Source organism: Corella eumyota, chromosome 1, assembly GCF_963082875.1.
Source record: "Corella eumyota chromosome 1, kaCorEumy4.1, whole genome shotgun sequence".
Classification (NCBI taxonomy): Eukaryota; Metazoa; Chordata; class Ascidiacea; order Phlebobranchia; family Corellidae; genus Corella; species Corella eumyota.
The window spans coordinates 14,278,386-14,305,987 of record NC_137490.1 but is presented as its reverse complement, the minus strand read 5'-3'; the positions used below and the strand labels follow the sequence as shown (position 1 = coordinate 14,305,987).

The following is a 27,602-nucleotide window of genomic DNA, read 5'->3' as shown; positions in this document are numbered from 1 at the left end:
TTAATCAAAACTGTAATATATCTGCAAAGGAATCTTTATAACATTAAACTTTATTTTGTAAGATCTTGTTTTATTTCTGCTTGTGCTTTTTAATAATTATTGTTGTTTTTTTGTGATGATATATTATTGTAAATTATTTCTTTAGTGTGCAAGCTTTAAAGTTTTTTAAATAAATGTATTTGTACAGTACCAGTGAATTCCAGTGTCAGGCAAGCTAGCCAAAGCAAATTCTATAGATCATTATCTTCTGATGGGCTACAACTTTAAAGTCAACAAAGCATATGACTTATACATTGTCAATTTACTTTTTATGTAAAAGAAAAAACTGAATTAGTTAATAAAGTATGTACAAAGATCAAGTTTATACAGAATTACTCAAAATGTACAACATTTGGCAACTTTAATGCATTGGCATCATAATTAATTAATCGACAGGCTTAGTTAACTGAATTACAGCCAAGATTTCCAACCTGAATAACAACGACCTAAAATATTTGGATCTAAAGCTTGATCAATCAAACAATCGACTTGAGTTGATGGACTAAGATTGTCATCATTTTCTTTCGCCCTCACATTTTTTCCTGGACGACCCTTCGCAACGGCACAGTAATATTTTTTGTACTCTCTAATATGGAGATTGTAGCTAAGTTCAAAACTAAAAATTAAATGTTTCGTTTATTGTTACAGTTTTTATGTAGGTGAAGCAAGCAAATTTTTGATGATAACGTTAAAATGTTTTTCACAAACGTTTTGCATCAATCTATGTAGTAATTCAATATTTAAAACACCTAAAATACATTTGGCTTTATGTAATAGATTCTAGCGTATGCTTGCTTAATAAAACTTTTGTAATTTGTAAGATTTTAAATAGTTAAATACAAACGTCGTTATAGCTGCTGGATTCCCACCACTTAGTTTTCTTTTTACAACTTTTAATTTTCTTTCTGCAAACTCCATAGTCGTATTTGCATTACCCTTTGATTGAATTATACTTTTTGGCCTTTTGTCGGTTTGCAAAGCATATTTCTAAAGACATAATTATTTAAAAATCATTAAAAAAAAAGTTCTAAATTTTTTAATAATTTAAGATACAACAAATATAACTAAATTCTTACAATCCAGTCCACGGAAGGATCTTTTACAAAAACGTCAAGAAGAGACAAAAGTGCATCATCATGTAACCTCAGTGACGTAAGACACGTAATCATCATCTGACGTAATTCACCGTGTTGAGCAGAATAGGGAGCCAACAAACCGACCATTTGTCGTGTCATCCGAAATGGAATTAATTCAGGAATAGGTAAAAGCTGAAAGATGGGTGGTTATTTTTATCTTAAAATTACTTTAACACAGATCAACAATTTTTTTGGATATTCTTAACCATTAAACGATTTACAAGAGATCCCAAAAAAGTTTAACAACATTTTACCTCAGTCGCCGAACCAAATGCATGACCAAAGTCAATGCCCACAACAAAACCAGTAGAGGTGGAAATCATAATATTTTGTGTGTGTCTATCTCCTATTCCCAACAACCAGTTAGTTATAGACATTGTGGCAAGAGAGGAAGTGTAACGCTTTCTTAGTACAAGAAAGGATTCTGGATTTTCGCTCATTTGCAAATAAGCCCGTCTTAAAGGTAAAAAAAGTCATGACTAAAAGATCTGTTTAACAATATCAAAACAACAATAGTCCTACATGTTTTGGCATATTAAAGAATAATAATTGTATTTAAAATGTAATGCAAAAAATATACCACCTACCTTAATAAATCCCAGGGTATTTTTAATTGGTTTTGAGTAAATTTATCTTTGACATCAGAATAGTTGACAACTTTCATTAGTTCTCCGTAGCAAGCTTTGTAATTATTAGAACCAAATTTTTTAACAAGAGCTTCAGGTACCCAGGATAATTGAAGCAAATTTGAAATCGATTTTCTAAACAATAAAAGAATAAAACTTTATTTTCCTTCTAAAATTGAAAGTCTAAACTACAGACACCTCAAAAAAACAAACCAATGGGCGCTTTCAAAAGTGAAATTATTTTCTACATACACAAACACAACTGCAACACACCGAAGCATTGTTGCTTAAAATGTTTAACACAAAAATTGAATTTTTAAAAATAAAAAATAACTTGTCAATTTTTTGTAAAGTTTCCAGAAAAGTTGAAACGTCATTCATCCATTCTATTATTCCAACCTTACAGTTAACTGGAATTACCTAAATATGAAATAAGAATCTACAAATGACAAATTATACTGTAAAATAATTACTCAAGATTGTGTTAATTAATTGTGGACAATTTATGATTATATAAAAAATTTTAATTCACTTACAAAAAACATTAATATAACAATTATAAATGTTTTCAATCAGATACAAAATAAATTTAAACAACATTTATCAACACACCTTATAATTAACAATAAAAAGCCCCTGTTTACGACATTTTAAATCCTCATTTAAAATTTTATTCATCGAGTCAAATATTTGACTTATTCTCTGATCCTGTCTCAAATCTTCACCTCCTGTTACAATTAAATTAAAATAAACTTCTAAATTGAATAAAATTAAACAAAATAAGCGTTCAACAGTATTAAATCACATATTCACTGAATAAATTTTTACATTTAACTTCACCTTTGACTAAAAAATGATATTCTTTTTCATCAGATCCCATCATAGTTATCTTACATGGTTGTCTAATTGATGGCATGACTTTAATTTTTTCATCAAATCCCACAATGTTAACATGATATTCTGGTAAGGGTCTTGAATGTTCATTATATTGACCTTTAAGAAATTGTAACATAACATTTGAATTTATTCTTAGGTTAAAAATTCAAAAAGCAAATAAATTTTGCTAGTGCCAATGATTCTTATTTAATTTTATTTAATGTGAAATATTTAGTGTTTACTATATTAAAACAATTATTTAAATTAATTATAAAAAAATAAAAGTTAGACCTGGTATTTCTAATGTGTAATTCTGATGTTGCAACAATGAGAAGTTGTTCAACCACGGACTCATATCTTTTAAAGTTTTTGGCCGATTCGTTTTTTGAAACTTATCAAAATCGTCGTCTAGTGTTCTAAATTGTCTTCTGCAATCCTCTAACTTTAATGAGGAAATTTTAACTCCATTTTGGCCAAAGATATTATCCATGCTTGTTTTAAATTTCTAAAAAGCAACAATATGAACACCCTTGGTAAAACTTTGTATAATATACTGCAATTAAAAAAAAACAATTTTTAATGCATAGAGTCCTTCTCCTTTTTTTAGGCCAAAAATTTTATAACACTTACATTAGAAAACTTGGAATAAATAATTCCAGGTTCATGTTGTGACATTGGAGAGGAACTATCATACAAAGAAGATTCTTCTTGATTTGCTTCACAGTTGAATAACTTCTCATACATTCTTTGATAATTACCAATATTTTGATGAAGTTTGGCAGAATGATTTTCCTGATAGTTTCTAAAGAAATCTGCTTTCCAATCCTAAATTTGGTGCACAATGTATTAAAAAAATATTTTTTGCATTATAACTTATTATAAAAATAAACAAACATCAATTATTAAAAAAAATTACCTTGAAAACTAAGACAGGGTGAGTTAAACATTGTAATTCCTCAACAAATTTATTTGCAAGTGGGACTTTTTTCCTTAGTTCAGATTTTAACCTTAATGTTTAAAATAGTATTTAAATTTAATTTTGACTTTAATACTCTGTATTTATTTTTTGACCCAATAAATATTAGTAAAAATCTAGACATATGCTCATTTAGCTTCTTTGAAACATTAGGTATTTATAAGAACTTGATTCAACATATTTTTATATCTAAAAATAAACACAACCATTAAAATATTTTTTGCTCACGATTTCACAAACAACTTGTTTCTTTTTTCATGTTCACAACTCTGAAAGTGAAATCCCTCACATGCAGTTAGAAATGGATAAACCAAAGCTTGTGGATAGTCATTTAGGATTCTTTTAAGTATGTCATGAACAGTATAAGCAACTTTGTTGTCCAACAAAGCGATCATGTGGCCAACCCATGACAGAAATACCCAAGTAGGTATATCTTTACTCTGATAGTTAATGTATTTTTAACGATTGCATGAAATTGAGATTGGAAGACAGAAGAAAAAAGAAACAAAAAAATTGTAAATTAAAAAATGTGTTTAACCAAATGATCAGGTAACATTGCCCTTGTAAAAGAACATTTTCCAAAAGAAACAACATAATTAGCTATTTACAAAAACTATTGTAATATTAATCAATTTAGATTGACACAGTTAACATATTAACAAACTAAATCAAATTTTATAAAATATAAATTAAGGTCTTTAAAAGTTAAATTACCTGTTTAGTAAAAATGCTTAGCATATCACCACCAACTTCAACAATAATTTGCAAAAGTCTTGGAAATTTAAGAATGGCATTGGACGTTAAAGGTTGAAGTTTGATAGCTTTTAACACAGCAGATGTCATAGAAATAACATATTTGTTCATAAGGTCAGAATCATCTGTTAAACAATTTTTTTTAGTGAATACAAAAACGTTTTTGTGAGAAATTTCAGTTTATTTTTATATAACTTTCCAATATTTTAGAGTAATTTAATATTAGTTATAAAATTAAAATTATCTAAAAATGATTTGCAAAACAGTAAAAACTTCCTGCTATTACTTCATTTAAATTTACCATTTGTGTTTTGTAAAGCTATAACACTTGTGTCACAAAATTGTGCAAGAGCCATCAAAGCTTTATGCTGCTGGTTCATGTTTGATTTAATGGAAACTGCTTTGTTGTAAAATCCAAATGCTGATTTTTCAAGACGAATTTTTAAAGGATGTGAAGACTCTAAAAAAAGCAAATGATATTGTGTTCAAAATTGAAACAAGAAAATATAAATAAAAAAAATATACCAAAAATAAATTTTATATGCTTTGTTAATTATTGTTTACAGTTGAAACCTAAATAAAAAACAAATAAGACATAAAAATTTATACTTCAAGTGTTTGTGATTCGCTATATTAATATATTAAAATAGTTTCTAAACGTTTAAATTGTTTATGTTTCTCTACCAGAATATTGGCTTGGTAACATTTCAATAATTTCTTCTTCTACTTCATTATTTACATCCATGTTCAAAAAAGAATTTAAAGTTTTGTGGTAAGTGTCAGCAAGTAATATTAAATGATCCACTTCTAGGTTCGTATTACTATCAAAATGGTAATTAGTATGTTATAATTTTGTATATATAAGCTAAGGATGTAAAGTCGGTCTTAATAGATAAAGAAAATCTAATTACAATAAACTATTTTTTTGAAAAAAATAAAATAAAAAAAAAATAAAACTAGATATTTATAAATTTATAAATTTAAATTTTTAAATAAAACTTACCTTTCAAAAACTTCATTATTGCATTCACTTAATATCACATGTGATGCTTGCATAAATTTAAGTTGTTTTGAATAATTGTCGACATGAAATCTTTCTTGTGCATGGTAATAGCGAGCTATGTTAAGCGACAATTTAACTTTTGTAACAGCATTTGTTAACATATCTTCCTTTTCCTGTAATTAAACAATAAACATGAATAGATAATTTAAAAAAAAATTAATTAAAAAAATAGTTTTTTTCTACCAAAAATTCCAGCAAATTAGCTAACAATAAACCTTACAATAACCAAATTAATTAAAAAAATATTGTCAAAAATAATAACATTAATATCAAAACAAAAGATTTACCTCCAATTGCCTAAGCAGTTTTCCAGCTACAATGAAGTTGTGATGATTGCAAGCATTTTCCGCCATTTTAAGTTTTAAATTTACTTGAAATTCTTCCAAAAAATTATGATCATCAACCAGATTAAGATCATTTAATCTGTCCTTAAATTGTTGTTGAAAAAATGTTCTAAAATAAATTTAAAAAAAATAAAAATAATGAGCATCTTTCCTTTAAAATGTCAACTTGCAAACACAAATTATTTTAAAAAAGAGCAAAATAAAATGTTTGTTTTAAAATTTTTATAACTTATTTTAACACTAAATAAACCTAACCTGTAGATAACAGAGTGGTGCCAGGTTAGAATCGAGTCTTGGGTTAAATTAGGAGTTCGATTTAACCAATCAGAAAGAACTCCCTTCACAGCCTCAAATGTAAACTCACCATCTAAAATAAAGTTGTAAATAACAAAAGTTAAATTATTTGGTAATAATTTAAGATCAAATCATATTAAACCAGTGCATTTAATTTAAATCGGAAGAATCAAAAATGGTTAGTTTAATGCAATAAACAAAGTTAAAATCCAGTTTTTATTAACTTACTAACTAAAATAAAAATAAGATAAACAACTGTTAACATACCTTTTAAAGAGAAACTAGTTTTTCATTAATTACCTGGTTTTTCCATTAAATCCAAAAAGTCGTGTAAATCCGACAGCGTTGGTATTTTCCTTAAAATCGAAAATTTTTGTTCTTTCATGAGTGGGTTGATTGTTGACCATTCAGTCATAAAATTATTAAATGAAGATTGTAAATAAAACCTTCCTTGGCCGTAATCACCCTTTAAAAATAGTTACTGTTTATTGCTATCATCTACATACTATTAACTACAAGGGAATTTAAATTAACTTCTAAAATGAAAAAAATCAAAAATATAAATTTGCAAAAATATAAAAATTTTAAAATCAAAAATATAAATTGGTATGATAAATAAACTTACTTTAAATACAAACAGCATTGCCAGGTAATCGGCATAATTTTTTTTGACATAATTATTTTTGTATTCTTTATCATCATTAGCAGTTAGAGCATCATCAAAATAGTTAGCTAATTCATTGGCTACATTTTCATTTCCATCAAGAAGTAAGTACAATTTCGACTGTAAAGATGGCTTTAAAAATCTCTCCTAAAAAAATATAAATATAAAAAGATACATACTTTCAGAAAAAATTATACATTTTTCTTTACTATTTTTTTACAATTGCATGTTTAAAAAATACAAATACTAGCAAACAAAAAAAATCTAGTTTAAAATTAGAGACAGTTTTTAATAAATTTTTCTTATTCACACTTACTTGAAATCGAGGATAATTCCAAGATTGTAGTAAAGTGACATTTTCAGAGTTTTCGTCACAAAAGGATGAAAGTTGACCATCACAAAATTTATTTATACTGTCCCATCTAAAACAAATACCAAATCAAATGTTCTTTTCGTTAATAACATATTGATTATAAAAACCACTTTTATTGGAATAACCTTAACCAATAACTTACTTGGTTAGGTTTTGAAAACAGTTAATTAAACAATCTTCCCAAACATCCTTTTCCAGTTCTCCGATGTTTTCATCTTCTTTTTTTAGAGCCTAAACATATCAATATACAAATATATTGTAAGCAAATTAACTTTACCAGGAAAAAATATTTGAAAATATACCAAAATTTAAAAACTCCAGAAAATTTATTTAAAATATACCTGCTGATACACTTTCGCAGCTTCTTTAAATTTTGATTCGTTTTCCATGTTTAATCCCAATACAGTATCTGGAAGACTTCGACCATGAAATATTCCGGGTAGCATGTCAACATCATCAAATAATTTGTAAATTCTTTAAAAAAATAAATTTGAGATACTGACTAATACTCTTAATTTCAAAGAGTTGGTTAACAAAATTAAATTAAATTGATCTGTTTTTTCAAATCCCAATCTTAATTGTATATACCAAAAAAAATTATCTTCTAAAAAGATTGTTTGGTTAAACATTTTTTAATTTTACAACTGATTTATTGTTGAACATACACCCAATACTAGATCCAATGTTAACATTTTATAAAATGTAAATCTATTTCAATGTCTACCTTGCAACTTGCATCCAAGTTTCGAATAACTCTGAATCTTCTTGGTGTTCCATTTTTCTTCTCTTAGTTGAGGGTTCTTGTATTGCTTGTTGTTTGTTGATTAACTTTTGTTCCAGCAAAAACAAAGCTATATTAAATTTATTTTGCTGGTTAAAATTATTACAAATACAAATATTATAATTTACTTGAGGGAATATTTTATTTGGAAAATTTTCTGATTGTAACTTTATTTATTTTACAGCATTGGGTTAGGCATAAAAGTGTATATAGATTAAATTATCCAAGTACAAGTTTACAAGATTTACTTATACCTAAAGCTTGGTTATTAGATGCTAAACAGGATTGTGTTAATTCATCAATGAAATTTACATCCTTATTTTCTTGAATAAACAAGTTTGCAATAAAAGCAATTAGGTTCGAACTTTTTTCTTTAGATTCCATCAAAACAGAAGAAAATTGGTTAAAAATTGATAAAACAATCTAGAAAAGAAATGTTTAAAATAATTTTAATATTACTAAGAACTGGAAACCCCAACTTTAAAAATATAGAAACAGTTTTTAAATCAATATTAATATACTGTTTTAAATGTCAGCAAATTTTAAAAATCATCCTTATATGCCTATCAGTACAGAATATATTTTGACAAGTTTACTCCTCAAATTACTATATAACAAAAAAAGGGTTAAAAATTAGTTTAGCCATACCTCTGTTTCATTTTTATTTTTCTCCTCACTTAAAATAGAACTAGTTAGTAAAGTAAGTACAAGTTGAGCTAACGTTGAATCATGTTGGCAGGCAACAGCAAGAGGTGCTACTAATGCTCTATGTGGTATCTGAATGTCAGGTAAATCACCTGACCGATATTTTCGATAAAGTTGAACTGAGTTTTCAAGTCTGCCTCTCTCTTCTCTTTTTTGAATCTAAATTATAAATATTGTTAAAAAAAGTTATGCGACAACTCATTTAGAAAACTTATCGAATAAGCTAATTAATTAGAAAAATAAAAAGGACATTTTGGGTATCACAAAAATACAAAAACTTTAAACATGAAACCAAAGATTTTTTGTATAAAAACAACTATTTAAAATAATGAAAAAATAAAACTGTTAGAAAAAACTAAATAATATCTCTCTTAATAAAATAAATAACAAAACTTGTTTGTAACCTTTTTCTTTTTGTTTTGCATTTGATGATACCTAGCAAATCTCCATTTATTTTCCTCATTTTCTTTTCTGAAACGTCTTCTTATCCTTTGCACATCAATGTTAATGCCTGTACGCAATTATTTAAATCTAATTAAACATTTTATTAACTTCTTTAAAATAATTCTTATTGAAATACTCAAGTTAACACAATTTATCTTATTTCAACAATACTTTATTGTGTTGATTAAATTATTAAATAAACAAACATTTTATTACCTTTATCTTCTTTTTCTTGATTTGATTCCAACATTTTTATATCCTGAACATTTAGTTTGGCTTTGGAGAATTGTTGTTTAGGCATAGATGGTATATTAACAATTAAACTACTTTTATGCTGAGGTTCAGCATTTATAGCAAGACTGGCAAAAGTGTCCAAGCTGCTACCAGTCGTCCAATCATATGTGTTTCTAGCATTTGCTGTAAAAAAGTTACACATTTTAATACCACTAAAAATAAAACAATATCGCACTTAGATATAAATAGTAATTAATATTAAATAATTCAGAAGGCATAAGGATAAAAAATAAGCTATTTAACATGCAGTAAATTTGTAACTACATATTTTTCGTGTGTATGTCAAAAAAACACTAAACCCCAAACAAAAAAAATAACATAAAACAAAACCACAAACCATTCATGGTTGCTGTAAATTGTAACTGCTTTTGAGTAGCCATTAGTTGGTTGGCATTTTGATCAAATGGTAAGTTTTCATCCTTGCTTTGGTAGGAGTCAAACTGGAGTGAAGTTGAAAACATTGGGGTCATGTTGGAATGTCTGTTTTTCCAACTATTGTCAATCACATATTCCTACATAGTTTTAAATATAACAACAATAAACATTTATGTGTACAAACTTAGTTTAACTAACAAAAAATTATAGAAAAAATTGGGTGTAGAAAATAGTGTAAACAAGACACAAATAAATATGTTGAAGTTTACAAATATAATAACATCTAATTAAAAAATAAAAAAGTTGAACGAATTTACTTTAAAGACACAGTCGGATAATGGATGTTCAAACAAAGATCTTTCAAAGTCAGGACTAAGCGATGAACTTTGTAACAAAAGATTGACAGAGTTTGATAAAAACTGAGTTTCAGATAAACTTTGGTCAAAAACAACTCGCAAAATTGCGAGCAACTTTTTACTAGGGTCAATTGGAATGTGTTGCTCATCACTCCAGAAATTTAAAGCTTGATTTCTAAAAAAATAGCATATTTTTTAATAAATTCTACTTATGTGAACATTCCAATTAAAATTATGAGTAAAAGTAAGGATTTATCATTACCAAACTCTTTTTATTATTTTTACAATGCATATTACCTAATAGTTTGTTCCTGATCATCCAAACAGTTTAGCAAGAAACACTTTGATGTTGCAGTTATCTTATCATCATGATCACAACTTTTAAGACTGTAAAAAAATAAGATGGCAAATGAGTTTGATGTTCTTGTAAGTTTAACATTCATGTTATGCGAAACAACCAACCTTATTTGATAATCGTAAATCAAAGCCATTAAATCAAATGCTTCCTGACGACATAAGACACTTGAGTGTGAAGCAAAAATTTTTAAAACTTGTTCAACAAAATAATTAATTTTTATCTTTCTAACAGCAATAGTTTCTTGTTTACTGTTCTCAAAAATATGTCGACAAAGTTTAAGGCAAACTAGCTGTAATGAAGTGTCTCTATAAAATAATAATTAAAAATTTCAATAAGCAATTATTTTAAATATAAAGATAATTTTTTACAAATAGCTAAAGGCAACTTAATATTAATTTATTTGTTTAAATTTTACTTGCAAGTATTACAAATACGTAACAACCTTATTGACATAAAAGTCATCAGTTTAGCAGATTTCAGTTCAATGAACAGATCCTTTATTTCGGGTGCTCTGTGTTCGATTATTTCCAAACTTAAAGTTCTTAAATCTCCATGTAACTGCAGTTAGTAAAGATATAATATAACCATTTTAAATTTATTTAAACTATTTAAATTAAATTTTTCTCATTTGGCTGACTACTATTAAATCAGTTGTGGTAAAAAATGTGGCTACAAAAAATTTATCAATTTTTTTTAATTTTGAAGACTATAAACTAAACACATTTAAAAACATATATATATCAATTAAACTTGATTATATAAAGATTACAATAAAATGTATACCTTTGGAAGCTCAAAAAATATTTTTGACAAAAATTTTTCAACAATTGGAGGATAATGATATGAAACTTTTTCAAGGCAGTAAATAAATTTATCTTGTTTATTTCTACTCATCGCATGCAGCTTTTCAGTGACCTGTAATAAAAAAATTATTATAATAAAAGATTGATGTTACAAAAATACTAAGTAGTTAAAAACAATTGTGCCAAAATGTATATATTTATCTACTTTTTTGACTTAAAGTGTATCAAAAACACGATTTTATTATTGGTTTACCAAATCATGAATTTCTCCTTCATTTTCATTTTCCTTTAAGCTTGAAAGCTTTAACGTCATTCCCATTACTTCTGATGTTGTCAAATAAATATCCTTCTTTTTTGATGACAAGTTAGCAAAAATTCTGCAAGAATAACAAAAAGCATTGGAGTTTAGTTACAAATTAATAACTCTAATTTAATCTAATACAATAAAACAGGCCTGAAAATGTTTCTGATAATTTGAATATATATTTTTACCATATACAAATTAAAAAATATAAAAATTAATTGTAAAAACCTGCTGTAATACTGCAACCTTCCAACAGCAAACAAGGGATTGTAAAGAGATATTTCATCGGAAAGATAAACTCCCATTAGTTGTAAGGCTGCATAATTTTCTATGCCATCATTTTCAAAACTAATGAAATGTAATTTAAATCATGTACAAAAAATAATGTAATTAAAATATAAAAAATCGTTCAAATTTAGTCTTGTTAGTAATACTTAAAACCAGAATTATAATTTTTCAAAAAAAGTTAAAATCCTACTATAAGATCAACAAAAAAAAATTTACCTGTCAGATAATAAACCATAAATCACAGAAGAATCTGCTTGGTCTTTTATTCTTGCACTCCAACATTCCATGGTGGTTTTAATTAAATCTAAGTTATGTCTTATAATTGGCCTGCTACTTGCCTTGACATTTTGAGATAACTTTTTGATTACACTTTCGACAAGACTTTTGCCTAATGTATCATCCTAAATTATTATTTTTAGCATTATTTAATATATGTAGTTACAAATGTTAATTCAACAAAAGTTATAACAAATGTATTGAATAAAGTATTGTTTGTGTATAATAATCATAATATATGTACCGATGGAATAGCTATATTATTCCAAGACAGAACTGTAGCCATCACATCACAAGTCATTGTATCAATTCCCCTTTTTCCACAATCACCTCTCACTATTGTTTGTAATATAGGCTCAAGAAAAAACGAAGCATATTTTCTAAGCAATATTTTGTTTTGAGTAAACAATAAAAAGAAGTTAATTTTGTTTCAGCATTTTTTAATTAAAAAACCTTAAATATGTTTTTCATTTAAAACTAATCCAAAGACGCAAAAATAAAATATAGTAATTACCTAAAAGTTGATTGACAATTAATGATCAGTTTTGTGATAAACAATCTGATGTTGGGATGAGTTAAAGAAGATGAAAGTTTTTTGGAGAAGCAATCCATCCAAGGAGGAAGTTGATCTTCTTTATCAGAAAATCCTAAAGATAAAAAAATGGTATATATGTTAAATAAACTTCACAAAAAACTTTTAAAAATCCATATTACTTTAAATTAGTGACTTTTCAATAGTATCTTTAATATCATAACACAATTATTTTTTTTCATAAACAAACCTAACTACAAAAAGAAATCTATTTTATTTTTTGTTAAAATAATATGATTTTATTCTTTAGAAATTGATTAAGTGTACCAATAGAATTTTGAGTAAGGTGGGTTATTAATGCCACCAGGGAAGGCATACACTCATGGTTGTTTAAATCATCTCCATCTAATTCAATATAACTACCAAGATTGGATTCAGAAGTTGTTTCTGTTTGCATCTTTTCTGAACTTAATTGATCTATAATTAACCAAATGTTTATTATTTTAAAATAAAACGCTAATGTTGTTTAAAAAAGGTTTTTGCATATTTTTAAATACTAGTGTTGAAAACAAATAGTTTGTAAAAATTATATATTTATATTTAACTTAACTTACATATATTTATATTTAACTTAACTTAATCCATATTTTATATTAGAATAAGACAACAATTTTGAATTAAATAACTTTTTATTTTGATTACCGGATAATTCTTGAGAAGAAAGAGTTCTGGCCAAATTGCTGTCAAACAATGTAACATCTTCACTTAAGCTACTATCTGCTAGTGATGATATGTAAGACACAACCTATGTAGACATTTCAGTTTAATGGTAATGATACATTTACAAAATCTGTTAACTAACCTTAATATAACAGAACTGTAATTAAATTTTAGTGAAATACCTTTTTATCTTTTTGTTTCTCTTTTTGACTATTACGAATTGCAACAAATCTTTTTCTAGTTTGAAGAGGTTCATCAATTTCAATTTCAAACTTGTATTCAATATTCTGATCAATCACATTATCGAGTAAATACTGATGTTTTTTAGTGTTTTCATCAAATAGAAATGCTTTGTACCTTTTAAACGAATAAAAAAAAGTAAGGGATTAAAACTAAATATAAGGCATGTAAAGTAGCCAATAATTTTTTAAATATCACATTTCCACAGTATTACCATTTGATATCAGTTTTGGTACACATAAGTGCAGCAATTAAAGCATTATAAACTGAACAATGAAAACGTCTTCGATGTTCCAATAAATCTTCTTCGCCCTTCATATTTTCGTTTTTATCCCTAAACATAACCAACAAACATATTTATTTATTGGTTTAAAAAACATTTCTTTAATATACAAATAATTAGGTTTAAAATTGTTTATAATTTTCTGGAAAATTTATTTAAATCATTATTTAAATTTTACCTGATTATATATCTTAATTAACAAAATACCTGTTAGCTCTTTGCATGAATGTCTTTAGAACAGAATTTTCATTGCTTTTTGCAAATACTCGACCAATACTTGAACTAGGAGAAAACTAAAAATTGAAAAATATATTTTTTTAACATAAAATCTAAACATAAAATCTCAAACAATAACTAAAATTTTTAAAATAAAAAAAACAGTACATATGTTAGTCAAGTTGATTTTAAAACAAAATATATTACATGTTGTTCAGGCAATATTGAGAACATAAGTTCAAGAAGTCGATAAGCTAAAGTTTTTCTTTCCAACTGATCGCTCCATTTCGAAGTTGAGTTCTTTAAAAAATAATAAAAAAACAACATTAAGATTTTTTTACAAATAGTATGTATTTTATGTGTCAAACATACATTATGCAAAACATTATGCAAAATATAAATACTTATATTTAAGTCAAAGCATAGCATTGTTAAACATTATATTAAGACATCTTTTGAAAAAGACAAAGCACCGTATGCTAAATAAAATCCTTTTAAATTAAATTTCACCTGCAACCATTCTTCTTTAATCACATTTATTATTTCACAAATATGTTCTACGTAAAACTCAATTACAGATGTAACATCACATTTTGTTGCCAAGGCAACAAGAACCTGGTTTATAGCAAGTTGTCTCATATTGATGGAATGAGATGAGTTTGCATAATATTGGTATGGGATGTTAAGTGCATTTTTTTGTTCAGCTGATGAAACACTGCATAAAAATGTAGAGTGTTGTTTTAAAAATAAATAAAATATCGCATAAATATATAAACAAGTAAAATGCTTGTTGTTGCTTTAATATCAATCGATATAACATATATTAACAAAATAAAAAAGTTATTTAAGAAACTTACATAGGATTTCCATAAAATATTAAATTTAAAAGAAATTACATAAAAATAAACAAAACACAACAAACAAATTTCCTAATCTTAAACAATAATACATGTTAAATGCAAGTTCTAAATTTGTTTACTTTTGAATTGATTCCTGGAAAGCAGCAAGGATTTGTTTTGCAAATAAATGATCACTTTCACGAGTCAGTATATTCATAAGCAATTGCATCAACTAAACATTAAAAGTTATATCAAAAAATGAAGGAAAAACTTATTTAATTTTTAAAGAATATTTACAACCCCATACATTAAATTTTTTTTTTTAAATTCAATGCAAAAAAACATGCCAAACACTTATAATTTATTAAGTTCACCTTTTTAACATTATAGTAGTAATATATGTTTATAAAAAAAAATAAATACTTTTAAAAGAAACATAAAGTAAAAAACTATATACCATTAAATTTCCTGTCTCCTTCATGCTGTATATAAGTTTTTCCATTGCATTTGAGTAATTATTCAATTGAGAACTTCCTTGTGGAAATTCCTTAGAACTTAGAGGAAAATGATTTGCAACCAAATTTTCCAAATGCTTTTGTAATGTAGTTGAGTGTTCCGAACTCATTAAGAAGAAACTTAACAACTCAAGAGCCTGAAAAAAAATGGTTTAAACATAAATAAATTAATATAAAATATTTTAAACTCTTAACACTGTAAATCTTGAAACAAGCAAACAAAAATTAAAGTCTAAAAATAACTAAACAAATTTTTTGTAATACAAGTCAAACAATCACCTCAGTTTTAAAAGTAAGGGCAAAAGTATTTGATGATAATATAAGTTCAAACATCTTTAACACTGCATTGTGGGACTTGTGTTTACTATCACTACATACCTTAATAAAGCATATAATTTATATTTTATTGTTATCATATTTACAATCATATTTAATTGCAGTTTTATATATTTATTAAAATAAAAGGTATTTATTTAATATTTTTTATAGACATACAATTCTTTTTCAGTTAACATTTTAATAAAATTTATTTTTATTAATTATAGATTTAAGTTATAATTAATGTTGAAATCAACTATTAACTTAATGTACTTACCAAAGGATTAAGTGAAATAATTTTAAGAATAATGACAATCATGTTGCTTAGAATTTCAGTGTTTGTGATTTCTAGAATGTTCTGTAATTTCTGATCCCATTCCAACAAAATTAAATCACAAATCTTACTTTCCTGTTTTTTTCGTAATACCCTTTAAAATAAATTTTTAAATTGATTTAAGAAGACAAAATAACTTAAAAACATTACAAACATAGTTCATATTACTAAGTTAAAAATGCAACCAAAACAACTTTTTTAAAACATTACTTAAAACACTACTTGGTTATGTCCATCAATAATCTAAATTAATCTAAACACCTGTCAGAAAAGAGCCTTTCTAAAATTCCGAGCAATAAAGAAATAAAAATTTGTTGATTGTTTGTTCCACAAATAGCCACAATCGATGCAGTAGGTATTAAACAAAATTCTTTATATACCTAAAAAATTAACATAAACTTACAAAACTTTATACTATAGTAAAGATGGAAACAACGCTAAAACAAACTAAAAATTTTCCTTTAAAAGAATTAACAAAGAGTTAGTAAAATGTTTGATTATTAAAGAATATATATATTTATATTTAACTTTAAAAATGGCATCATTAAAATTCTTTTAAAATAGAATTACTATGCTTACTAAATCTGAATAAGAAGACAAAAACAAACTAAGTTGAGTTGTTGTTTGTTTTCCATCTACCATAATTTCTTTTACTGACAAACTTTCAATTTGCTCAATAAAATGTTTCATTGGAAAACCTGCACAAAATTTTAACCAAAATATTTTATTGCTTTGAAAGTATTTATATATTTGTTAATTAGTTTAAAAAAAAATAAGCAATTACTTAATAGAAAAAAACATTTAACTTAAAAAAAAAATGTAATTAATTACTAAACATTTTAAATAATTTACCCAAATCAAAGGAGAGTTTAAGCAACCTTTTCCCCAAATTAACTTCATTGGTTGACATACTTGAAGCCAAATATTTTTCGCCATCATATTTTATTACTGAGTCTAAGGTAAGTTGAAGTAAAGTTTGGGAAAAAGTATTTTTATCAACCTCCGATGTCTAAATGTAGAAATAAAAATGATTTTAAGTAAACCTTATTTCTAATATCACCTTATCTAAAATATGCATAAAGTATGTTCATAAAAGATGATGTTTTTATTTAGAAAATACATATTAATATTACAATAAAACTACTACAAAAATTCATATTCTTACATTTAAAACTTCTTGCAACAATGCACATTTGTGTAAAAGAGAATAGCCTGAAAGTAAATCATTTAGGTTCTTCGAATCCTGAGATTTTCCAAACGGAGAAGGTAAAATTTCAACCAAACTTTAGACAAAAATAATTTAGTTTAAATGATAAAAAATATTTAAAATTAAAAAGTATTTTAACATATATGTTTCAAAAATATAGATTTTACTGAGTTTCCTTTTTTAACATTGCTATATTAAGTCCAACAAACTTTTAAATAAATTTACCTGTGGTTTGCAGGATTTTCTTTAAGTTTTTTTAAAAATAACTTCTTTTCAACAGGAGAAGTATTTTTAATTAATGCAAGTACTAGAGGTTGAAGAATAGATGATAAATTGTCAACAACATTAGTATTATCTATTGTTTCAAATCCCAATGTTGATGGACAAAAAATCACAGATGATAATAAATCGAGAAATAAATTCCAAAACATAATATGGGTCTTCGTAATATGGGTCTAAAAAACATTTTAGTTATTCTATAACAAATAAACTTAAATTCTGCTTAGTCACAAAAAGTATTTTAAGCCCAACAATTGTGTTAACAAAGGGTATACATAAATATATAGATAAATAAGGATGCTTACTTGGTCAACTGGTGTAGAACTACACTTTATATAAGTGCAAACAAATTGTAGTAATCGAGTGATAACTGTACACTTTTGCGTATTAAACAATACACTATCATGAGGTGACACATATGATAAATCTGGAAAGCAATTTTAAATTATAATACAATTTAAAAAAATTTTAAACCTTATTGAAGAATATCAAGTTTAAATCTATAAAAATTATTTATATTTAAAGTTGATTACCTTTATTGTCAGTTAAAGTTTTAAGAACAGACAAAGCATCAAAATTTGCTATATTTTCCATAAAATATTTCAAAGATTCAAACAATTTTGAGCCAGTTGTAAAATCTAAAAAATCAATAGGTTAAACAATTTATTTCGTAAATATTGTAGATAAAGTGTTATAAATTGTATAAACTGCTATAAATTACTATTAAATAGTAGCTGAAACTTAATAAGCCTTTCCTCCAGAACCCATGTGTAAACTTCCAGTGCAGCCAAAACCAGATCAAACCAGTTTTGGATGGATTTAAGACCTAACTTATCACTCATTAGAACTGGTGTAGAATAAATAATTAAACCACCTTGTTTTTCTCCTTCACATTCAAACCTATAAACAATAAACAAATTTTCATATTTTAATTTGATAAAACTTTTAAGAAATTAATTAAGATATTTAAAGCATATACTAATTAAGATGTTTACAAGCATAAAAAAACATTTTTTAGAATATCAAAACATACAAGCACATTGTTTTATTAGAAACATACAAGCACATCATTTTTACAAGCATACAACAAAAATAAAATAAATTTAAACCTGAATTAATTCTATACAAAACCCACATGTTAATCAAAAAGTTGTTCCCATGTTTTTTTACTTGATTTTCAATCCATAAAGTTGGTGACCTTAGATTTCCAGGTAGAAGTTTAATAATTAGCAAACACAAATGCATACATTGATGTCGGCATTCTAAAATATTATAATAAAGGTATTAAAGAAAGCTTAAGGATTTTATAAAAGCATACTATATTATAAGACAAACATTTTCCGAAAAATCATTTCAAAATAGCTGATTTTAGAAATTACACACAAAACTACAACTAAAATAAAATAGGTTGTTTAAACAAACTGAATTTTATTCCAAAATCTTACCAGTTTGCCTTTTTCCACATTGCTTGAACAACCATTCACATATTTCAATCAAAGTTACTTGGGCCAAATGCTCAAAACCTTTGGGTTTTCTTCTTAATTCTGAAGTTTTGTTAAACAACTCACATTTGACTTTGATTATTTTTTCTAAGTGTCCTATTGCCTGGAAAGTTAAACAATAATTGTAAACATATCTTAATATTTCACAAAAAACAAAAAGATAGTGTGGCATTTAACATTTGTAAAATGAATAAAAGTTACCAATACACAAGATTTTGATCCACCATCTGAAGAACTATCATCATGAAAAAACTTTAAACATTCAACAAATATGACCAACATCTCCAAAGTAAACTGGTCAACTAAAATATTTTGTTCCCTGAAAAAAATAAACATTTTTGTTACAAAAAGTTTTTAATTATATTGAAAACATCAGTTATGCAAATAATTTTGAAAATAAAATCACTTTCAAAAAAGAAGTTAAATTTGTAATGCATTCCTAATAGAATGGTTAATTCTATTTAAGCAACATTGTAAGATTTATATAAGTTAATAAACATAGAATTTTCAACCCAATTAAATAACATTTAACAAAAAAAGGTATATATATATATTTTTTTGTATATATCTTTATCCTTGATGTGGGAAAGTCGAATGCGCAATTTAAACATAGAGTAACATGAGTTACTCCGACCCAGTCTCGAGTTGCCTGTGGCAGTTTGGGTTATTATAGACTATAATTGCCCGATAATTATACTGATGATTAAGTGCTGGCTCAGCAGAAGTTCATACCGTTTATAGCGCCTTATTCAAGGGTGCTACAGCATGAAGTCAGTGAGGATTGAACCCACTACCCCATGTGTGGAGTAGCAAGTGTTCTTACCACTACGCCACGCTGCCGGACAAGTAATACTTCTATAATACTTCTATGTTATTATTTAAATGTTTTCCATTTAAAGTTTACCTGAAAGTTGTGTAAAAGTTATTAAATGCCAAACAAGCTCCAAGCCTTTTAACAGAGGATGGATGCAGAGCATAACTGTAAATTTTCTTAAAAATAGAAGTCACATTAGCGCAGGTTTTTTCTGTTTGAGTTGTGTTCTGTTTAAAAGACCACAACAAATACTCATTTAAAAACTTTGCTGATCGTTCCCGAATTTGTAAATCAGTTGTTTCTACAAGACCATTCTTGAAAATTCAATAAATATGAATGCTTAATTAATCTTGAATTAAAGTTTGTTTAAATTAAATAAGCTAAAAATGCTGTTGTTAACATTTTATAATAATGTTTAAAACACTACTTTTTATTTTCTTATTACATTGCCATAATAAAATTGTGTCTAATAATTGTGAAACCGGCAGCATGGTGTAGTGGTAGGAACACTTGCTACACCACACATGAGGTCGTGGGTTCAATCCCCACCGATCTCATGCTGTAGTGCCTTTGAGTAAGGTGTTATAAACGGCATGAACTCCTTCTGAGCCAGCACTTAATCAGCAGTATTATTATCCAGCAATTATAATCTATATATAATATCCCAAACTGCCACAGGCAACTCGAGACTGGGTCGAAGTAATTGATGTTACTCTATGTTTAAGTCACGCATTCGACTTTCCCACATACAAAAAAAATAAAATACTTACCATTATACTTCTTAGTAGCATATCAGTCATGGGACTTTTGAGTTGATTAGGACTTGTAAACCAGTGAATCATTTGTGTCATCAATAGTTCAAACATCTGTCTACAAACCTAAATTTAATACAAACTTAACAATTGAAAAAGTTTTTCTAAATTTACAAAATTGAAAAGATTTCTATTTCCTTTTTTTAAATTTAAATTGTGACTAGAACCCCTATTTAAAATAATTAAAATAACGTAATATTTAAATTAAACAAGAAACTTTGAATGACAATATTAACATTTACCTTATCCATATCACATGATAGCTTAAGAATAACTGGAAATAAATTTTTGTAAAGTTTGGTGATTAAAAAATGATCTCGCTTTAAATCTTTCATTTGAGCTTCTCTGCCAACAATATACAAGGTGATGGAATGAAGCAACTCACAACTTGAAATTTTTGCTTTTCTTTTACCAGAGCTTGTAGCTATTTCCATTATTCTTGGTAAAAGTTTTTCTAAAAATGAAAAATGATTTTAGTTTTTAATAATTGTGTCTTTAAGAAAAAAATAATTCTGTTTTTTTTTCAAAGTCAAATTAATTAAAAATAGAACTAACAAAAATGCAAATTTGGGTATAAAAACAAAAAGTAAAGTTTTTTTTTTAATTTTCGAGGTTTAAAATTTGTTTTTGTTAAACGTACCAAGTCTAATAACTGGCTTCATATCTCTGAATGGAATAGCGTATTCAACAGATATGTTCTTGTCCCACAATGCAACAGCAGAAGGCAAAGTTTTTGTGTGTGAATATGACACCAAATCCCCTCCAAGACTTCCTAAAAACCTCATCACCAAAAGACAAACCTGTTTTTTACAATTAATATTCAGAGTTTACTTCATTACTTAAAAATAAAATACAGATGTAAAACAAAAAAGTAAAAAACAGACAGTTGAAATACTTAATGTAATTTCTTAAAAATCATGCATTTAATTAGATTTTTATAACATAAAGTAGCGATAAATCTGAATAAAATTGTAAAATTAACATATTAGGTAAATTAATATATAAAAATAATTTAAAAGAAAAGAAGACTAACTCGCTTTCCTGCAGGTTCTCGCTGTTCCTCGAATTCGCTAATTTTTTTCTTTTTCAGTTTCTGATGATCCTGAATTAACTCTTTTTCTTCTTTAATATAAAAATATAGAATTAATGATTTTAGTTCACCAAAGGCGTATCTATTTTTTTTAATAAACAGAAAGTAATCCTAGGGTTTGTTACAAAAAAAAATTAAAATAAATACAAATACTTAAAACTATTTTAAACACATTCTGATAGTCATTATTTTAAACTGTTTTCTTTAAATTCAATCACCTTTGCTCGATGAAATAAGAAATTGTAACAAAAACGGAACAATTTGTTGCAAAACAGATTTTCTTTTCAACAAAATATGTCTCCAACGTTCTAAAGATTTAATCGTTGTTTCAGCAAGTGGCAAAAAACTTATACCGAGTTCCAAACTTGTCTATACAAAAATAATTTGAATTTTATAAATTATGATGCAATACAAACAAAGTATAATAGTTATAACAAAGTTAAGATAACTTTACCAAATTAAAAATGGTTTAAAGCTTGTTTAACATTACCATAAAGACACTTGCAGAATATTTAACAATTGCTAAAACAATTAATTCAAAATGCAACAATATGACGTCTACGAAATTTTAAAAATTTGTTACCAACTTAATTACCTGAATACCATCAACAATATAACTCAATAAATCTGGTATAACTTCACTTGGTAGGTTAAGAATAAAAAATAAACAAGATGCAAGTAGTTCATCCTTGCATTGCTTTAAATTCAAAGCAACCTAAATACATAACAAATGTAATAAAAATGAGATTTTAAATCCAGAAGAAATCATAAAGAAGCACCATAAAAGATTTACAATTTAAAATCAATACCTTGATTGAAAATTCTTGAATAAGAAGAGCAACATTCTGTCTCTCACAGTTATTTGTTTCTGTCTCCATTACTTCTGAATTTTTATTTTTCGAATCAATTTCAGCAAAGTAATTTACATTTCTTGCTACTGTCACGATAGTAGATAATAATTTGTAAAACCCACTAACATAAGAAAACCTGCAAGAATTATAAAATCTATAAACATGGACAAAGTTTATATATATCTAAATATGCAGATGTCAATTTATAAACCTTCAATTACAAAATAATGCTAACTAGTATCACAACATTTAATGTGCAATTCGAAGGGCAGTTAAAACATAATATTATTATTTTTTTTTTTAAAGTAGCAACTCTTTTCTTACTTTTTAGATTTTAAAACAAGCATATGCACAAGAACTGGAAGATGGTTAATAAATACAGAAGTTCCACAACTATCATTGTTGATTGTAAGAGGTAATAATTCACTACAAAGCCCAACCAAGTTTATGAACACTTTATAATCTGTAGAATTTTGGGCCTCAAAATTTATAATTGACAAGGAGGATGTATCATCTTGATCCTAAACGGAAAAATTGCTAAAATGAATTTTTGTTTTGACAAAATTAAGTTTTGTAACAATTGTAAAATTTGAAATTTGGTCTTGTTTTAAGAAGTAAAACTCAAAATTTATATTTAAAAATAATACTTTACATAAATTAACACAGTTTTTTTATACTATTTACCTTGTTGGAAACCACCAAATTCAACTTTTCAATAATAAGAATAACAGAATTAACAAATGCAACAGTGTAAGCAGCACAGACTGAATTTTTCTCAAAAATCATTTTCTAAAAGTACATTAAATATTATTTCATAATAATAGTTAAGTTAAATAAATAAAAATTTATTTGATGAAAGCAAGTGGCAGATCAGAAAATTAATTTTTTAGAATATAATTTAACAAACTTGTAAGATATGCCAATTTAACTTTCTTTTTCTAAAATTGTAAAAAAAAGTTGATTAAATTAAAATTAAAAGCCTAATTTAACCTTTCCTCCTATTAGGGCTGCCCACAATGGTATATAATCTTTGTAAGAAATTGTTCGCGTGTCATTTTCCACTTCGTTGGTCACTTGATTCTTACCCATTCCAACAAGATCACCATCTTCTGTTATTAAGTTATCATGTGAGCAACACCTTATAAGTCCCTGGTATACTAAAAAAAACATAATCTTGCAGTAATCATATCCACACGGTATAAAAATTATTTGTTTAAGTTTAAAACTGTGATTTTATAAAACATTGTTAATTTTTAGTCACTTCAACCTACTGTACCTGTTTTCTTTAAAAACCTCTGCATTGTGTCAGGGTGGGTAGAAAATGATTGTGCAATTGCCAAAAAGGAAGAGTGACAATAAAATGTAAATTTTTTGTTCAGCCGAGGATAATACTCAATTAAAATAACACACAACCGACATAAAGACAACAGATATTTTTCTGACAGTCCAGGTCCTTAAAATAAAACAAAAAATAATAAATAAATAAAGAAAAGTCAGAATTGCAAAAATATTTACAGAAATTTATGAAAGTACTACCTGTGTTTGTGTTCATCTGTTTAGTGATGCTTGCAAGAGATTGAATATAAGTTGGAAGTTGGTGAATTTTATTTTCGTTTATTGCATTTTGGTCACTAATCAAAAACATGTTAAAGTAAAAAAGTTTATGTTAACTATAATTAAAAAATAATTGTAATCAACTAAACCAAAAAAATGCAAATTGGCTAATTTTAGTTAGAATTAAAAAAAAAACATTGTTTTCTTACTTTAAAAAAATATTTTCACATCTGTTCAGTATTTCAGCAAACATAAAATTCACATCACTCTCAGAAAGAAACCTTTTGCATGCCCCAGCAAACAAACCATAACCTTTAACAGCTAGCGACATGGATTTGCTGTTTAGGTCATGTTGATTGATTGTGTTTTTAAATCTTACAATAAAATACTGCAAAAAATAATTGCAGTTTTAAAAAACAAGTCTAATTCATTTTTAAATTATTGCAAACTACCTTAAATAGTGTTTTATATTTGTCTGATGAACTTTCCTCACTAATTTGAGTAGCAACCTAAAAAAATATTTTAATTAAACTTTCAAATCTCAAAAAACAAAATACAAATCAAAACAATAACCATTTTACCAAGTAGAAGAAAGAATCCAATGCCATGTGCGAAGCATGTTTTAGTTGTGAATTTCTATGTTCAAACCAATGTTGTAATATCTTGTCAATTTTCAAGTAATTGTTTATCAGAAGGTCGCCAAATTGTGCAGCATGATTTTGAAATAATTCCAAACCAGCTACAAAAGATAGATATTTACTAAAACATGTCAATAACTAAGAATAAAGGCAATTTTACCCATACTTTAAAAATCCATTTACAAAACTGTACATATTTATGTACATACTATGCCATGTATAATAAAACCATCCATAAAATGGTTAGGTTATCATAAATCATCACAATAAAAAATCATCATACCGATAGGCACTGCCACTCTCTGAGCATCATCTTGAGGTTCCAGACTCATACATACAAGTTTAAAAACCTCAACACATCTTTGTGAGGGTTGATTTTCCTCTGCACCAAGGTCAAAAGAATACAACAAATGATTGAGGCCAATCATGCTACCCTCCAACACTTTGAGATCACAACCTCTTGAAGTATTACCCATCTTGAACAAAAAAATAACATTGTGCATCAATATTGTAGCATAATAAATGATATAGCTTATCTTATTTAGATGCTTTAAAATAAAAAACAATTTGTGGAATAGTTGCAACCATATTACAAAAAATGATGTAAGGTTTACAAAAATGAAGCCCTTGGGACAAATGCTTAAACTATTTTTAACCGGCAGCATGGTGTAGTTGTAAGAACACTTGCTACACCACACATGGAGTCGTGGGTTCAATCCCCAATGATCTCATGCTGTAGCGCACTTGAGTAAGGCGCTATAAACGGTATGAACTCCTTCTGAGCCAGCACTTAATCAGCAGTATAATTACCGGGCAATTATAATCTATAATATCCCAAACTGCCACAGGCAACTCGAGAATGGGTCGGAGTAACTGATGTTACTCTATGTTTAAGTTGCGCATTCGACTTTCCCACATCGAGGATAAAGATATATACAAAAAAAAAAAATTGTATACATGTTACATAGACAATTAGTAATTTAACATGAGGCACAATTTTGATTTCAAAATTTAAATTGAGGCCCAAAAAATAAATAAACTAGCAACAAGTTGTTTTAAACCTCTTTTTGCAGATCACGAAAGAAAATTTCAAACAATCGTTCAAATTTTTGCATCATAATATCAGGATGATGATGAGCCAAAAAACCAAGGGTAATCAAACATTGTCCCTTCACTGATAAAATATAATAACACAATTAAAATACAAATTTAAATTTGAAACACAGTTTAAACTTTAATTCATGTGAATTATTACTCTTAACTATCTACTGATTAATTACTAGGCATAAGTGAGAGAAAAAAAGGTTAACTAATACCTGAAGATGTTGTGTTTGATGAAGTTTTAGCCAATTCTTGATTTAAAATATTTTGTAGTTCATTAACAAATAAGTTGCTTTTTACGTAATTTGGATGTGAAATCAACTAAAAACATTTAAAACAAAATTTTTAAATCAAAAAAATTATATATATAATCAGTAATAAATTATTTCTGATAATATGTAGCATATTTTTGACGTAAAAATTAACTTAGGAATTTATAAAAAGATTTTTAAATAGGCTACACCAAGCGTAAGTATCAAGTTGTATAAACTGCTTTTTTTATTAAATACTTACATGTTGCAAAATGTTAAGAGCCATACATTTGTTCTTTGAGTATTTGTCCTTGCGAAACACATTTATACAAACTTTAACGATCACTTCAGAATGCAAAAACACATGATTTGTTATGCATGAAAGAAAAAATTTTAGAAAATTTAATACTTGATCACGAATTCCTTTAAACTGAAAAAAATATTAGCTCAGTAAATAAGTTTAATTTGTGATAAAATTTTAAAAATTATTAACATTTTAGTTAGTTAAATATTCTTTATACCTGGCCCTTGGTGACATTCTTGTTTAAAACATTTACAATTCCTTCTTCGGAATTAAACAACAGTGAACTGTAAAATTCTAAAACAAAATATAACCTTATCGTTTTGTTTAAATTTTTTAACTAATTTATTTTAAGATATTTGACGTGTGCTTTTTTATGCTAACAAATCCTATTTCTGTTATAAACTCAAACCAATAGATAGATTAATAAAAATCACTTTGAAAATAGCAATCTGTATTAACAAAAATGACTTTGAATAATTTAAAAAAAAATATAGATTATACAAAAGACAAATTACAAAAAAATATTGTAATAAACAATGAAACCCACTGATTTGCGTTAAAGTTAAATCTCTTGAGCAAATAACTTCAATATTTTTAACTTGCTTTCCAGCTTCATAAATGTTGATTTCCCCATCCTTAAAGCAGCAACCATTCAATAATTTTAAACTCTCATGTAAAGAAGACATTTCAACTTCTTGCAGATTTGAACAAGCACAGTAAAATATCTAGTTTTTGTTTACATGATATAAAAATATTCATCTACAACAGTTAAAATAGAATAACATATGGACGAAAGCAAATTGATAATAAAAAGCGTGGTGTAGCGGTAAGAACACTTGGTACACCACAAATGAGGTTGTGGGTTTAATCCCCACTGATCTCATGTTGTTACACCCTTGAGTAAGGCGATGTAAACTCCTGCTGAGCCAGCACTTAATCAGCAGTATAATTATCAGGCAATTATAATCTATAATTGATAATATTCCAAACTGCCACAGGCAACTCGAGACTGAGTCAGAGTAACTAATGTTACTCTATGTTCAAGTCGCGCATTCGACTTTTCCAGGATAAAGA

At 26.4% G+C, this 27,602-nt stretch overlaps 1 protein-coding gene across 1 annotated transcript; it reads right to left on the bottom strand.

Moving 5' to 3' along the window:
* Window positions 1-152: 152 nt before the first annotated feature.
* Window positions 153-27,214, bottom strand: LOC145763852 (DNA-dependent protein kinase catalytic subunit-like). The gene is made up of 83 exons (XM_082575391.1): window positions 27,076-27,214; window positions 26,746-26,822; window positions 26,487-26,654; window positions 26,189-26,294; window positions 25,934-26,046; window positions 25,156-25,348; window positions 24,816-24,973; window positions 24,687-24,743; window positions 24,444-24,622; window positions 24,217-24,311; window positions 23,957-24,133; window positions 23,671-23,837; window positions 23,365-23,469; window positions 23,005-23,201; window positions 22,639-22,816; window positions 22,425-22,544; window positions 22,048-22,198; window positions 21,773-21,861; window positions 21,380-21,539; window positions 20,982-21,193; window positions 20,698-20,805; window positions 20,018-20,241; window positions 19,315-19,432; window positions 19,057-19,216; window positions 18,747-18,873; window positions 18,333-18,511; window positions 18,145-18,249; window positions 17,917-18,038; window positions 17,558-17,787; window positions 17,291-17,408; window positions 16,978-17,134; window positions 16,705-16,823; window positions 16,387-16,505; window positions 16,069-16,219; window positions 15,753-15,851; window positions 15,416-15,610; window positions 15,099-15,190; window positions 14,630-14,834; window positions 14,327-14,419; window positions 14,111-14,196; window positions 13,835-13,954; window positions 13,563-13,737; window positions 13,363-13,465; window positions 12,988-13,137; window positions 12,643-12,775; window positions 12,373-12,508; window positions 12,069-12,253; window positions 11,793-11,912; window positions 11,514-11,637; window positions 11,241-11,372; window positions 10,900-11,015; window positions 10,562-10,762; window positions 10,397-10,486; window positions 10,061-10,274; window positions 9,706-9,880; window positions 9,291-9,491; window positions 9,035-9,141; window positions 8,574-8,789; window positions 8,180-8,348; window positions 7,869-7,995; window positions 7,486-7,618; window positions 7,287-7,375; window positions 7,088-7,193; window positions 6,733-6,918; window positions 6,408-6,573; window positions 6,069-6,180; window positions 5,757-5,922; window positions 5,410-5,582; window positions 5,091-5,227; window positions 4,708-4,866; window positions 4,368-4,531; window positions 3,882-4,093; window positions 3,594-3,684; window positions 3,308-3,502; window positions 2,969-3,182; window positions 2,642-2,794; window positions 2,414-2,529; window positions 2,136-2,221; window positions 1,763-1,936; window positions 1,430-1,631; window positions 1,116-1,307; window positions 884-1,026; window positions 153-655 (listed from the first exon to the last, which is right to left on the bottom strand). The coding sequence occupies exons 1-83, from the start codon at window positions 27,212-27,214 to the stop codon at window positions 451-453; spliced, it is 12,216 nt and encodes a 4,071-aa protein (XP_082431517.1). The 3' UTR covers window positions 153-450.
* Between the last annotated feature and the right edge of the window lie 388 nt (window positions 27,215-27,602).